The sequence below is a fragment of the Pteropus alecto genome, unplaced genomic scaffold, assembly GCF_000325575.1.
Source record: "Pteropus alecto unplaced genomic scaffold, ASM32557v1 scaffold7, whole genome shotgun sequence".
Taxonomy (NCBI): Eukaryota; Metazoa; Chordata; class Mammalia; order Chiroptera; family Pteropodidae; genus Pteropus; species Pteropus alecto.
In genome coordinates this window covers 8,803,269-8,818,627 of record NW_006494614.1, presented here as the reverse complement: position 1 = coordinate 8,818,627, position 15,359 = coordinate 8,803,269, and the positions used below count along the sequence as shown (strand labels likewise).

The window sequence follows — 15,359 nt, the reverse complement described above, 5'->3', positions numbered from 1 at the left end:
GGATGCAGCTTACTGTATAAAAATTATATCCCAATTAAAAAACGAGACTGAAAAAAAGAGGCAAAAACAAAACTACAAACAAAAGAACAAGTAAGAAAAACCTAGGTTAAGCCTCACTTTCTGTAGAGTGGAGGATAAGTGTTGTTTCCAGATGAAGCCACACAATATCATTATTTGTATTTCCATTTTTAGTACATCTTTCAGTTGAGGGGTGGAAGAATGAAGACACCTAACCCATCTAATAAATGAATGTGAAAACTAAAGCACCTCAAAACTCAGTGAGTGTTTTAAATTACAGTATGGTGAAGGGGTTTAGAGCACAGACTTGGGTTTAAAAGACACATGTAGGTCTCAGTGTTGGCTTTGTTGCTATCTATAGGGTGGTCACAAAGCTCCTGTGCCTGCAAGTTCGATGTTCTCTCATGTTCCCCTTCGTTTGCCATTCAATTTAAAAATTTTCGTATGCTCTTCTTCACATGACAGACTAATAGTGGCTACAGAGTCCCCTTCCATTGAGATTCTGCTTAGAACAGATGATAGAAACACAGCCTGTGGCACAAGTCTTAACCTTTAGGAGCCTGTTTTGCCATCTATGAAAGGGGAATGCCATCTAACTGCCATGTGACTGAAATGAACATGCAACTTGGCATTAACCACAGCTGCTTGGCTTATAGTAGGCACTCAATAAATATATGTTAAAGGAGTTAGTGAATGAATGGATGGATTTACTAAAATGAAAGCAGTTTATAAGAATGTATGTGTGTGTGCATATTTGTTGGTTGGGGGCTAGCAGGCTGATAAATGAAATACTTAATGTAACTTAGATACATTACAAAAAATCAGTTTTCTAATTAGAAGAGTCATTTAGCGATGTACACCATGTTGTACTTCGTACAAAGTAGAATTCACTGAGATTGTGAAGAGCAGCCATTTCACCAAAAATTTAAATTGGAGATGATGTGTTAACTGGCATCCAGGCATCTCAAAAATCATAATTATAAACAGTGTTAGTATTATAGGAATACTGACTTTTCAGTTTTTATTCAATTTTATATAAGGTAAATATGTTGCTGGAGCAAAATACCTCACAGCTATTTGCTGATAAATCATTCACCACTTTTATGAACAGGTTTAGAACAACAACCTGAATTTTATTACAAACAAAAATAAATCTAAAAAGCTTCCTTTAATTATACAGTATACACAAGGATCTCTGTATTACATCATTTTACATAATACGTTCTAAATGACAGAAGTAGAAGTAGAACGTCCTACCATTGAAGAGAGGAGTTGACTGATGAAAACCACACACACATACAGAAAGAAACAAGTTTCACAGCTAAGGCCTGTGATTTCTGTTTACAGGCAGGAGCTGAAACTAGGAACATCAAAGAAACTCGGAGAAAAAAAGACATTCGATACTCTAGAATACATCAGCAAAAATAGTCAAACATTTGTAAACAACTTTTAAACAAATCTCTTCAATATGCTGTGTTGCTATAAGGTAAATATTCTTATCTAATTTTTATTTGACTCAAAAAAGTATTTTTACTGTTGAGGAGTATCTTCCTCTAGATTAGATAAAAGCTTTGTTTCTTTCCCTGGAGGCAACAAAAAAAAGTAACTATGGCTTGTTCAGGGATTGTTAATGAATTTCTTAGGCTGAGGCCTTTTAGCCACTTGTTATTCCCATTCAAAAAATGAGGGTTAGAATAAATGGTAAAACCAAAATCAATAAAAAATTTGGCTCCTTGTTAACATCTCTGTTTGAAGTTTTGATGGGTGAGGACACTGATGAAACTGGCTGTGGATTTTAATGATCCCTGCTATCCTTTTCTCTCAATCATTAAGGATAATCAGGACTTAAAATGTATGAGCTTGGCAACACAATTACTTAAAAACCAAGTAAGGCTGAACCGTACTCAGTGTCCAGGACAACTACAGTACTGAAAATCACCATGAACTTACTGTAAACAAACAAGCGAGTGTGCAAAAGCCTTTTTTGTTGCATTTGGCACCATGACTTAAAACTACTATTTTCTTCTATTTACCTATTCGGATACTTTTATGAAGTGATTGCATGTAATAGTAACAATAATAAAAAAATTTCCCTTTAAGTATGTAATGTACAGCAAAAACACACTACTGAATAAGAAATAAAATCTGAAATCTGCAATGCTAAATCCTAATGGAAGAGTCAAATCTTAGCATCCATGCTTGGATATCTCATGCTCTGTGATAATCAGAAAAGTCTCTAAACACTGCCTAGGTCCCTTTTGGTGGAGTGACAGACACACATACAAGCAGCAATGCTATGGAGGAGTTATGCTTTTCCTTAGTCTATAGTTATTTACTGGGTAGCTATTTATCGGAAACTTAATAACAGATTTTGAGGAAGCTAAAAATGACACAGTTTAGTACAAACTGTCCTTTACCTTTATTGCTTGTATACACAAAGAATACATTATAAAACTCAGTGGGAGGAAGAAAAAAATAACAAAATAAAGTTACCTGCTTTAGCATTTTTAAGAATAGTTTTGATAACTTCTTAGATCAAACTTGTTTATCTGAAATAGAACAAAACTACAATACAATCATGATATAATTTTAATAATAACACAATTATGCTTTCACTTTTAATTTTTCTTCATAAAACATTACTGCTATAAAAATGAGGTTGACAACATCCTTATTTAAAAGACACCTTGTATTGGTATCAAAATATGATTTACTTTAACACCAATTGAAAAAATAGATCTTATAGTCTATTATTTCAACGAAGTTTTATTATTACTTTTATTTTCAAAGTTGGTAGCAAAGTTACTGTTAACAATATAAATTTTCTCTTTATAAGTATTGAAATTTCCTTAAAAGTGTTGAAAGGCAGCAGGCATAATAGAATGGGCTTGCAAGGAAAATCAATTATTCCAGTATCAATAAATAGGATACTTGATGAATTTATAATTACTTCTTTAACTTCTTTACTAACATCTCCTGATTTGCCAGGTTTTTAAATTATTTGGTATTAAAAAAGTATCTAAGTCCAAGCCTTTTTGCCAGAGCAATTGTTTCCATTTTCCATTTTTTCTCTTCAGTTTTTCAAATATATAGTAAAAAAATCCAATAATCATTGAAGGAAGGAATGATTGTTTATGTTGGGTAGTGTTCATATACCTTTTAATTTCATTTAAGGATATTAATGTTAGAGTTATAAAAGCTTTACAGTTTCAACACACATACATACCATCACAGAATGAGAAATCTTTATACCTTAAAAAAAGGGTTTCACTTTGTTTAATGTAGCATAGTTAATTTTTAGTCTAATGAAATATTCTTTAATTAAATACGGCAGCCGCCACTTACCTTTAAATATTTTATGGATGAAACTAAGTTCAGTACTGATCCGAGGATGCTGGCATCAAAGCTCTCACTTTGCACTATCTCTAAAGGGTCTGCATTTCTATAATGCATCACCAATTATTCTAGATTTATAATACCCTGACTTTAACTTGGTATATGGCATCTATTGGAAACAAAAATTCATTTTTTGAGATGAGATACAAGAACAAAATCATTCTTGAGGTTCCACCTCGGAAAAAAGATGTTTGCACATAGCAGCTAGTTTGATACCCCGTTTTTGTTAGGCTAGCCTTCACACAAAGAGCATGCATACAGAGCCATGGTTCACTGCATCTGTTTGGAAGTTGAGAAATGCTGCTTATTCAAGTCACAGATGCCCCTATGTTATGCAAGGAGATAGTTGAATTTCATGTCCACCATGAGAAAAGGAAAATAAACGATGAAACAAATGCAGCAAATGTAAGCAGTTGGCATTCAGAACACGCCCAAAAGCTAAAACTCATGAATTGTCATTATAAGGGCTTTTTTTTTCCTTAAAAAAAGTCTTTCTTTGCATATTTTAAAATTAAGGGTCCCAGAGAATCATGAAGTGCCTTGTCGTTTTTGCTGCTGACTTCTGATGACCTCTAGTTGTTTTTTGCATTGCTGGTAGTAAGTAGAAAGGCTTTTGTTTTCATCTAAAAGCTTTTTATGTTCCTGTACCAGACGAGATGTATTTTGCTGGTCCTTTTCATCCTGGTCCAGTTCTGCAACTAGTTCTTGCCTAAAAACAAATACCATAATAAAATACTCTACATTATGGAAAAATTAATACTTTAATAGCCGATGCTGGAAGCTCAATGAATTAGAACTATTATGCATCTTAGTTATACTACTCAAATATAATAATGGGCTGGAATGGAATCTACTCTTCTAGTGTAACCATACAAATATCATAATTCTTTTAATAAGTAACTGTACTTAGACAATTGGTGAAAACAGATAAAATGGTACAATCAAAGTTTCAGAATATTTCATTTGGCATCCCTTTTATGTAGGAAAGAAGAAAAAAGGCTGGGAGGGGCTTTATCTGACTCTAGGACAATAATACGAAGTTTTCACCATTCACATTTCTATCTTTATACTCATGTACTTATAACACTCATTCTGAAGTCACGATCCTATCTAACTAGAGTGAAAAGTGGTAGCTGACAGAACATCTGCAAGCTGATTACTATAGATGCTATCAACTTAAATCTCTTTCCTATTTTAAAACAGTGATAGCACCACAAAGTACCACTTTGAAACTACTCACTTTTGAAAACATTTTCAGGAAAGACCCTTGGAGTCTTTTATAGCCTGATAAACTTTTAAAAGTCCCTTTTACTCGGGGGATATTAAGTATTACCTCCTAAAGCAAGACTACTGGGTATAATAAATAATTAAAAGTTCTCAAAATTATTTCCTAGTAGCATTTCTCATTTAAACTAAGTATTTAAAATTGATTAAAACTGTCAGTTTTCACACCCCCTCAAACCATTTGGTTTTTCCAGCGCAAAACTTCTCTTTCAAATGATTAAAGTATGAAAAAAAGTATGTTAAATATGTGAAAGAAGTGTTTTGTTTTGTTTTTTAAACAAAGTGCCAGCAGTTTCCTAATTAGTTCCGCAATCTGCAGACTCTATTTCCTATCTAGCCTTACCTTTAACATACTAGGTTGAATTCATTTAAATCACTGTATCAGTAAATTGTGATGAAACTAAGTTTTTCCAATTTTTTTAGAAGTACAAACAGAAAACTTTCCAAAGAGTACTTCAGGAAACCAAAACTTTCACTTATTTAGATTAAAATTAATAAGAGGGAATCCTATTACCATGTATACATATAGTTTCCATGATTTTTTCCTTAACACTTCATTTTAGTGACCACCATAAATCAGCTTCAGAGGTATAAAATTTCCGAGGGTCATGCTTAAGAAAACTAAAGTATTTTTTTTTAAGAATTGTGAATAAAAGAGTATGAAAATTGTACTATATTTCTTAGAAAAAGAGAAAATCAGTCTCTATAACTCTCAGAAAAATGTGAGCATAAAACTCCCCAGAAAAACACTTGAAGTGTGAAATAAAGCTCTCTAACAAGTAAATCTCCTAAACATATACCTGGAAAGAATATATCTACAAACATGTTTCTAAGCACAACTGAATATTAATAAATCCAATTATTTTACCTATGCCCAAGGAAACAAATCTTTATAACAATAAATCTAAACAGCTTTTAACTTTAAAAACTGTGAGAACATGAAACATGTTAATGCAGCACCAGTTTACTTTCTTTAGTACTAATATAATATGATATAGTCAAAAGAGTTGAGTTTTGCATGAAAAACAGCCAAAGGAGGCTTAAAACTTAAACAAAAATATATATAAAATCTCCAAGTTGGAAATATGCTTAATAATTAATTACAAAAATTATAAAGTTTTCATGAGTTCAAACAATACTGCACCTTAACGTATTTTAAACTCAAAATACTATTGGGTTTTAATTTTTATTCATAAAAGATAACTTACTTTCTCTGTAACAACAATGCAATTTCAGTTTGAACTTTCATATATTCTTGTGCCATTTTACAATGCTGTTCAAACACTGCCATAGATTCTTTGGAGTTTGGACATGGTGCTAGAGGCTGAAAATAAATCAGAAGTGTTAAAACATAATTAAATCAAATCTTAATATCTAGCTAAGATGAGAGTTAACACAGTGACTGTGATATATTTTTATAGCACTAAAGTAATGATCTTTTAAAAATAAGTGTTAAACCATGCCCTAAAAAATCTGTGTCCTTTTGTCAGAGTTAACTCAGAACTTAAATTTACACTTGCTGTTTTAACACTTTTGTTGTTACAGAGAACCATGACTAGCGTCCTCTTGGCCTCTGGTTTTACATTTCAGGTATTATACCAAAAGATGTTCATAGCTCTCATACTCATGAGGAGACACTGAATTATATTACTTATATTTTCAGTCACTATGAACATGATGATGTATCACATTTATTAGAAATGAGCTTATACAAATTTTATATTTTACTGTACTAAAGTTAAAGAGTAAAAATGCTGTTTTTGTCAGTCTTAAAGATATGAGAGTATTTTAAGATGACATTAGGATATAAGAACATGATTTTGCCAATTTTAAATTTGGTGATTTGAATCATTTAACTTGATTTATAAAGATTAAGGAGGCTAAGAACATAAAAAGATAGGGACATAACCATCAGTTTTAAAGATAAATTCTCCAAACTTTTTCTAAGGAAAAAGTAAACACTCACTGAGAAAGTACAGTACTCTTTTACCTGTAGTTGGTGATCCAGTGTAAGATAAGCCATTGGGATGGAGTTATCTGATCCATTGGTATCTGGAATTCAAGCATGTATTTTATTTTCTGTCATAAATTATATAAACAAAAAGCAGGAAAGCATGCATAAAATATTGGCATTTTTTCCTAAAGTTATGAACACATAAAAGTAACTGGTAATTAAAAGAGTCTATTTTTGAATTCTAAAGGTAAACAGAGGATATCGAATTATGAGAATGCAACTATACTCTCATACTTCAAATTTAAGTTGGCTATAAATTAAATATTAAAGCTTGTAAGTCCTTATATAATTAAAAACAAAAACAGTAATACTTTTTATATTTTAAATATTTTAAATATAAAAAGTCTTCACAGACCCTACCACATCAAACCTATATCTCTTCCATTCCTTGATTGTACTAAGTTTACTATAAGGTTGTGTCAATTCTGGCAACATTAGTGTTCCTTAATAGGGAAAGGGAGAAAGCACGAAATGCATTCTCTTCCAGTGGATGATCTTCAATTTATACAGATTCTAGTGCGAGCCCCCATTCCACCTCTCCTAATGAGAACTGCTGTAGAAAATGAGAGATGTTACTGATGGGAATATATTACACATATGAAAACTGGCTTAGTCATGTCCCAAACAGTTAAATGAGTTCATTCAAATGGCCAATTTCATGAAACTGTTTGAACAGACAGCTTTTGTTTTTATTTCAAGAGAGGTAAAACTGCCCTAACAACTTGCATGAGAAGCATGAAATGGTCTCTTCCCAACATTAACATTTATGTACAGCAGTTCCAGAAGTACGTAACTGTGAGTATAAGCTTTCTTTCAGAAGTAGCTGTTTTCCCAGTGTTAGTAGAGAATAAATGAACTAAACAAGAGAACTGCTGTTTAGCCCCTTTTCTGACAAGTAACATTTTGAGTGGTGCAGATTAAGGCAACATTGGGATGACAAAGCACTGCATTCAATGCAATAAAAATTTAAGACAGTTTGATGGTTCAGTAAACTACTAACTTACAGTTGACTGATATTCTAGTTAAAGTTATTGAAAATGTAAGCTATTGCAAATAATTCCAAATTCTAATAAGCTAAATCAGACCAAATGAGATAATGCATATAAGAAATATCATGTAATGCTGGCATATGGTAAGCACTCAACAGATGGTGGTGATGGCTGTTGTTATTGTTATTGATACTAAATGGAGAATTAGGAAGGAAGGGCATTTTTAAACAGTCAAATTTGTATTTCAGATTGAAAAAGTTAACATTTATTAAATACTGGAGTGCATAAAGAAAGAATAACAAAGTATTGCCTAGTAGAGGGGTGACTTCATAGTGTAGTGGTTAGCACGTCTGCTTTACACACAGAAAGTCCTGGGTTCGTGCCCCAGATGGAGTCAGGGACCATACCCCGGGGCTGCCAGACCCCAGGTGCACACCGCGAGCCTATGGGAGGAGATGCGTCACTTTCAGAGATCCAGTTCTTAAGGGGAAACAGTAACAACCAAAGGTCAGGGGTAGAAGCAGGGGTGGGGGAAATATTGCCTAGTAGAGCTTATTTGCCCTAAAATCATATACTAACATGTTTTTCTGAAATGGCTAAAGAAGAAATGCAGTTAATTTGTCATTTCTCTGACCAACCCTCTCCCCACCCCAACAGAAGTTTCAAACTATGCTCTCAAGGAACACCACTTTTTACAAAATTAAAATTGATTAAAAATGATTCCCCTCTGACTTTACAGGAAAAATTAAGTGTCTTGAAAGAGTTTTTCAATTTAACATTTCCATAATTACTCTTTCTTAAATCTTTGATACTTGATATATCCGATTACATCGGTATCCTGTATCTGATACATATTTTAGAATTAAGTACAATATCAATGTTTCACAGTATTTTGGGGTAGAAAAATAGTCCAAGGATTTATTCAAACAATTAAAGCCCTTCAATGTGTTCAGGAACTTAAGGTCCTTTATTGAATATCATTTTTCAGCAAAAACCAAGAAGTGAGATTTCACTTTCTCACTATATTCAAACTGAAATTTAGCTTTTAGTCTCTAACAGTAATAATTGACTACAAGTCAGAAAGGATATTCCATGAGAGTTTGTTTTTTAATGTTTCAATTGCTAATCAAATCTAACTTCATTTCCCTATGTAAAGACTCACATTTGTTTATTAGTTAAATTAAGAAAAATTTCTTTTCTGGCCTATCAAAAACCATACTTATAACAGTCTTATACTCTCTGTTCCCTTCATGTGAAATGCTGTCTCCTCTTTATGTTTATGAGTAAAGGACAAGTCCCACTATTTTACAAAAAAAGTTACAGACTATGCCAGGTCTTATCTAATGGATTTTTGTCTTAACTATTAACACACTCAGCCTGTACTAAAATTTAGTAGTTTACTATACAACTTGATGAGTTAATTTTTACTTGTCAGTACTATGCCTCTGATGAGATTGCAAGCAATGGGCCAAGACTTATACTTCTATCTCTGCAAAGTACTAAGCACAGGAGAAAATCTTCAGTGGGTTTCCCCTGCTCTGTGGCTTCCTTACTGGATGTAGTTATCTCTCAATAGCTACTCTTGGTTACATTTGTCTTTTTTTAATTTCCACTATATTATACATAGAAACCCAAGAGCGCTCATTATGTACGAGGATTATTAAATCATCACGCTCTTTTTCTCTGAAAAATACACAGAAACTTCTCTACTTTTAAATTAAAATAATATCAAATTAATTAGGTTTTACTTATGTATGCACTTCTAAATTTTTCCTGAGTCATGGGGCCTACAAAAAAGAAGGCTTCGCCTATCTCTTTCCTGTAATTTTTCTATTACCTTGATTATCAATACTTTTCTTAGAAATAAGAAACCTAAAAGCAACAACTGAACAGGACAAACAAACAGAGACTCATGGACATGGACAATGGACTAGTGGTTACCAAAGGGGAGGGGGAAAAAATTAAAAAAAAAAAAAATGTTAAAAAATAAATAAATAAAAATAAAATTACTTAAAACAAAAAAGAAATAGTGCAAAGTTGTATTTTATTAATTATAAACTTAAACCAGCACCTCAACTTCTAAAATTGTATTCAAAATCATTTAAAAATGATAACCACACATTTGCAATAATTTTAAGGCAAAGAAAAAATTTAGTTGATATTGCAACCTGAACCTACATATAGATTTCTAGCTATTAATATTTGGTGGTATTTTAGGTCCCAGAAAAGGAAAAAACGAGATGGGGGTTGGAAGAGTAGGAGAACACATGAAGTGGAAACACAGTAGTTACGTGAGAAGAACATAAGAGAATTTTGATTTTACTCTCATGAATTCACAATCTGCCACATGCTGACTGGTATGTCTAGATCAGGCAAGGGCAGGAGGCCCTGCCAAACCAGGTTTAGGCAAAGGCTGTAATGTCAGGGCAAGTACTCTCTCACTGGAGGGTTTAGGAACCAAGGAGAGCTGACATTATCTGACCATTAATGATCAAATCTGTCAAAAATATTTCCCTGTCTGCTTCTGAGGAGGAGCACATCATGATGAATTCTGCCTGTTTTGAGTAGTGGTAAATGATCTAAACAATCCTAAGTTGGGCTGTCCTAGGGGGTGAAACTTAGAAAAGTTTTTGCTACCACTAAATTTAAACTTACTAAAACTAGAGAGTACACCCCTGGCTAAACATAGTTCTATCTTTCATAACACAAGAGAAGCCACTCGGGTTAATTTTTTAAATTTAATTATGAATTTGACTAAACCATGCCAAATATCTATAAATACTTACAAGCAGTATTTTAGTTTGTAAACACAGAAAGCTGATTTTTAATTTCAATTTAATTGCCACTATCACTAACATTGTTGATTTTATAATTTTCCAAGGTCTAAGAGATCACTGTTCCTTCACTGACATAACAACACATAAACAGTAACTTTATAGCAGCATACTGCTGAGTACTTATCACAGTATTCTCTTAATGCTAAGGAAAAGTAAATTCCACTATGCATATAATTTTCTCCTTGCCTATAATAAAACTATTCCATCACTAGATTTTAATACTAATATTTTGATCAGTTAGTTATTCACGTTAGGACATCTTAATAATGCTTAACAGACTTTTAAAGATTTATTTAACATAACATTTACATAACTGAAATGAAGTCTCCCTATCAGTTAAAAATGATTCAAAAAGTCAATGGTCGGAAATTTTTTTCTCACTAAAGTATATGATATCCTGTATCTTTAAAACAAAAGAAAGAGATGAAGATGATTATTTTTACCATTCTGCTGATTTTAGATATTTAAAAGATAACAACTTTACTACTATCATCCAGCAGGACAGAGTATAATAGGATAATCACAAACTAAAGAATCAAGCACATAGTATCTTCCTATTTGGGAAAACCCCAAAACAAAACATTTCCAAAATACATGTTTAATATCTGAGGGGAAAAATGCAGAAGGCAAATGATCTTTGTCTCAGTATGCAAAAAGACATTTTTAAGTTTATTGCTAAATATTTGATTTTATTAATATGAAAATCTAAACTACTGTAAAATGCCCACATTTGTAAAGATTAATGACACAAAATGAACATAAACATGGCAAATTCAACTTCATAATTTAATGAGAAAATAAACTGGTCACCTGTAGAATCATCAGGGGTCCATGGATGACTTCGAGCTGGCTTTTCTGAGGTTGGTCCTGAGGGAGTGATCATTCTGACGCTAGGACTGGATGACCTACTGCTCGCCTATAGGAATAAGAGACAGGAGAAACAAAATGTAGTTTTTATTTAAAAAAAAAAAAAAAATGACAGGAGAAAATTTCCGTTATAAGGCAAAGGACAGAATACCATTTCTATTAGCAGAGGTCTTTGCAAAAGAAACTAAGTAAAACACTCTTTGCAAAAGAAACTAGGTAAATTGTCTAAGATCTCACACATATTTTCTCTCTCTCTCTCTCCTTCTCATATACACATACACATGTCGAAAACAAATGGCCTAGAGCTTTTGTTTTGAACGCCTGCTGTACTCAGAGGAACAGATATAAGGTCTTGGCCCTTACAGGAAAGGAGTGAGGCTGGAGAACCCCCATGCTTAAGGCTGAAACCCAAGAAAGGTTTTACTCTTAGGGAAAGCGTGAACTAAGAAACAAAATCTACCTTACAAAAGCAGACAATAAGTAAATTTGTCTGTCTTGACAGTGGCTCTGGATGGAGAAGAGAAAATGCATCCACTGTGAATCCACAAAAAATCTGGTGGGAGACACAACAAATCCCAAACATAGCAAATCCCAAGCAGAAAAATATAAGATAAAACCTACAATGCCGAGTTAAATATGGGATGCATTATAATCAAACTCTAGCAAACAAAGATAAATAGAACATGGTAAAAAGCAGCCGGAGAGAAAAGATAGATTATAAAAGAATATCAGCTAGATTCTCAATAGCAACAAGGGAAGCCAGAAGAAAGTGGAATACCTTCAAACTGCTAAAAGAAAATAACTGCCAACTTAGAATTGTTTAGTCAACAAAATGTAAAGAATGAGGTCAGAAAACATTTTCAGGTGAGCAAAAACTGGCTTCACCATTCACAGACTCTTCCCATAAGTATTTCTAAAGCAAGTTCTTAAGGGAGAAGGAAAGTTTTTCCCTGATGGAAGGGCCAAGTTGTAATCAAGATTATTAATAAACACAAGTATGAATCTATACACTGAAAATATTAAATATGGAAACAATGACTAATTTATAGAAATACCAAAGAAATAAGATGGTACTAAAATCTGAATAACAATAGCATCAGCAAGAGGAATATAGATTAAAAAATCCTTATATTGTACAGAATGAGGGTAAAGATATTAACTTTAGGTTGGGCATGAGTGTTAATATATCACAGGTAATTACTAAAAGTAATAATATAAATAACTCCCAAATCAGAAAGATAATGGAATGAGAAGTATGTTTACTGAATCTAAAGGAAGGCAAAAAAAAAAAAATAAATAAAAAAATAAAGCATAAAATAAGAGAAAAAACTGATCAGTAACCATAATAAATATAAATGGATTACACCCTCAAGTTAAGATATTTAAAAAATTAAACTGGCAGGCTTGGATTAATGAATGCTTTTTGTAAGAGACATATCTAATCCACGGAGATAGAGAAATAGAAAAGAGAGAAAAATGATAACAAGGCAAAAACTATACCAAATAAAGTTATATAGCCATATTAATACTAGAGAGAATATATTTTAGAGCAAAAATAAATTATTAGAGAAAAGAGATATAAGTGATTCAATTCAGCATATAACAATTAAAAATGTATATGCTGTACCTATATAAACCTTCCAAACATATAAAGCAATAAAACTATATGGAGAAAGGGACATATTCACAATCATAGTGAGATGTTTTAATAATCTTCTGTAAATGATATACAAAAGCAGTCCAAAAATCAAAACATGTACATAGTAAAACCTGAATTCCATAAAAAGCAAGCTTGATCTATGATATTGAATCTTATGCCAAAAGGGAGAATTAAAATTTTATTAAGTACCCATGGAACATTTATAAAAACTGATCATGTACTAAGTTATAAAACAAATCTCAAGAAAGTTAAGAAAAAATTCATTATCATATAAACACTATCTTTTTGTATTGATTCAAAATTAACCTTAAAAAACGCCTATGTTTAGACATTTAAACATTTCTAATAACTCACCACTGGTCAAAGAAAATAATAATCTAATAATAATAATAAAAAAATAATAAAGAAAATAATAATCTAATTCATCACCTTAACAGGTTAAAGGAGAAAAACCTCAACAGATGCAAAATGGAAATCAGCAAATATATAAACTGAATTTTAACTTGAATCATGCTAAAGTGGGGTACAACTAAAGAAGCAATTAGAGAAAAATATTTAATTCCAAATGTTTATATGAAAAAAATCAGAAGCGATGATAATTTACAAGCAAAGGATTTAACTTACATAGATAGAAAAAGAACTAAGGTTTAAGATTGTCAAAAGAAACACAGTAAAAACGTGAGCATACTATAAACATTTTGAGGTTAGTAAATGAAAAAAACTTATTAGAGTGACATAGACAAATTCCTCCTCCCCAAAATTAATAAATTACCAAAATTTCTATTCATTATAGGAAATACCAAGCCCAGAGGGTTTTACAGGTGAGTTCTACCAAACAATTAATAAAATGACATTTTCCATCTTCAAGAAATTAGTCTATAAAAACAAGAAACACTTCCTGACTCATATTGTGAAGGCAGTAAAACCTGACTAATGGACAAGAAAAACTATTAGCTAATTTCATTTACAAAAATAAATGCGAAAATCAAAAGTCCTAAAAATTATATTAGCAAATAGAATCTGGCAGTGTAGAAGCAATAAAAATAATTTAAAAGGCTGAGGTTATCCAACAGATGCAAAGATCACTTGACATTAAGAATTCTATTAATCTAATTCATCACCTTAACAGGTTAAAGGAGAAAAATATCAACAGATGCATAATAAGCACTGGACAAAATTTAACATCCATTTATGAAACATACATTTAAAAACCTAAATTTCATTAAGAAGAGACTTTCTTAACCAGGTAAAAGGTATAAAAAGTCTAGAAACATGATATACAATAAAAAATGCATTGTGGCTGGTGGGAGGATGACAAGGCCATAGGTGAGGAATACACAGAGGGAGTCAAAGGAATTGATCATGTTCTATTTCCTAAGTAGGGTGGTGCGTTCATAAGTGTTCGTTTTATTATCAGCTTTCATAGCTTATGTTATGTATTACATGTATTCTAGTCTATGTATTTATATTTCATGTACTAAAAACTCTCAAGGACATATAAGCTAAAATGGATTTCATAAAGATTTTTTTAAAATCATCTTTTAAGTGTTACTAAACACCTAATAGGAGACTCAAAAAATATGGAGTTATATAAAGTAAAACATAAAAAATATATAAATTCATAAAGAATCTTATGTCCAGTTTCAATGTGTGAATACAAAAACACTCAAAGACTGTAAAAATGAGATCAATACAGTAGTATAAACCACCTTGAGTAGAAATTAGCAGATGTGAGTTCTAATTATGGTATAATGTCTGATTTAGTTTACTTCAAGGAGTCTCGCTTTATCTGGAGAGGGCTTGAGGCTGGGTTAAGGATGTGATGACTTAGTGTTCAATCCAGGGCTAAAATTCTCTGATATTAAGCCTTGAAAACATACAATGGATTTAGGATACTAAATTGTGAAAGGCACTTTTATTACAATTTCCTTAATCAAACCATAAAAGAATTTCAAAGAAAAGAAAAACTGATGTAATATTACTTTCATCTAGGGTACCTATTGAAATTGCTTCAGAAATTTGAAAGCTTTTCTATACCATAAACAATTCAAAACTCTGTATCAGACTAGCTGCCACACTTATAAAGGAGCCCTGTGTATCACAATACTCATTCTGTTCTTCTCTCCTCCTTGCTAATTCCTCTCCATCCTATAAGGACCAGCTCGGGTTACCTTCAATATTATGTCCTTATTCTTGTTACATCCCAGTGTTTTGCATACAAAGCCAGAACTTGTGTTTGAGGATGAGGAGAGCCTAGCAGTGTGCAGAACTCAAAACGTTCACTTATTGGTTGT

The 15,359-nt window shown here is 32.1% G+C and overlaps 1 protein-coding gene across 4 annotated transcripts in view; it reads right to left on the bottom strand.

Annotated features, from left to right (window-relative positions):
• Positions 1-1,130: 1,130 nt before the first annotated feature.
• Positions 1,131-15,359, bottom strand: part of MAP3K7 (mitogen-activated protein kinase kinase kinase 7) — a 61,175-nt gene continuing 46,946 nt past the window's right edge. For 3 of the 4 annotated variants that reach the window (XM_006926298.3, XM_025042567.1, XM_025042566.1), the window contains 4 exons: positions 11,349-11,454; positions 6,689-6,750; positions 5,907-6,022; positions 1,131-4,123 (listed from right to left, as the gene is read on the bottom strand). In XM_006926298.3, the coding sequence (XP_006926360.1) occupies positions 3,943-4,123; positions 5,907-6,022; positions 6,689-6,750; positions 11,349-11,454 (465 nt within the window). In that variant the 3' untranslated portion in view covers positions 1,131-3,942. The remainder of the gene's footprint in view (positions 4,124-5,906; positions 6,023-6,688; positions 6,751-11,348; positions 11,455-15,359) is intronic. The other variant, XM_006926299.3, reaches the window with a different exon arrangement.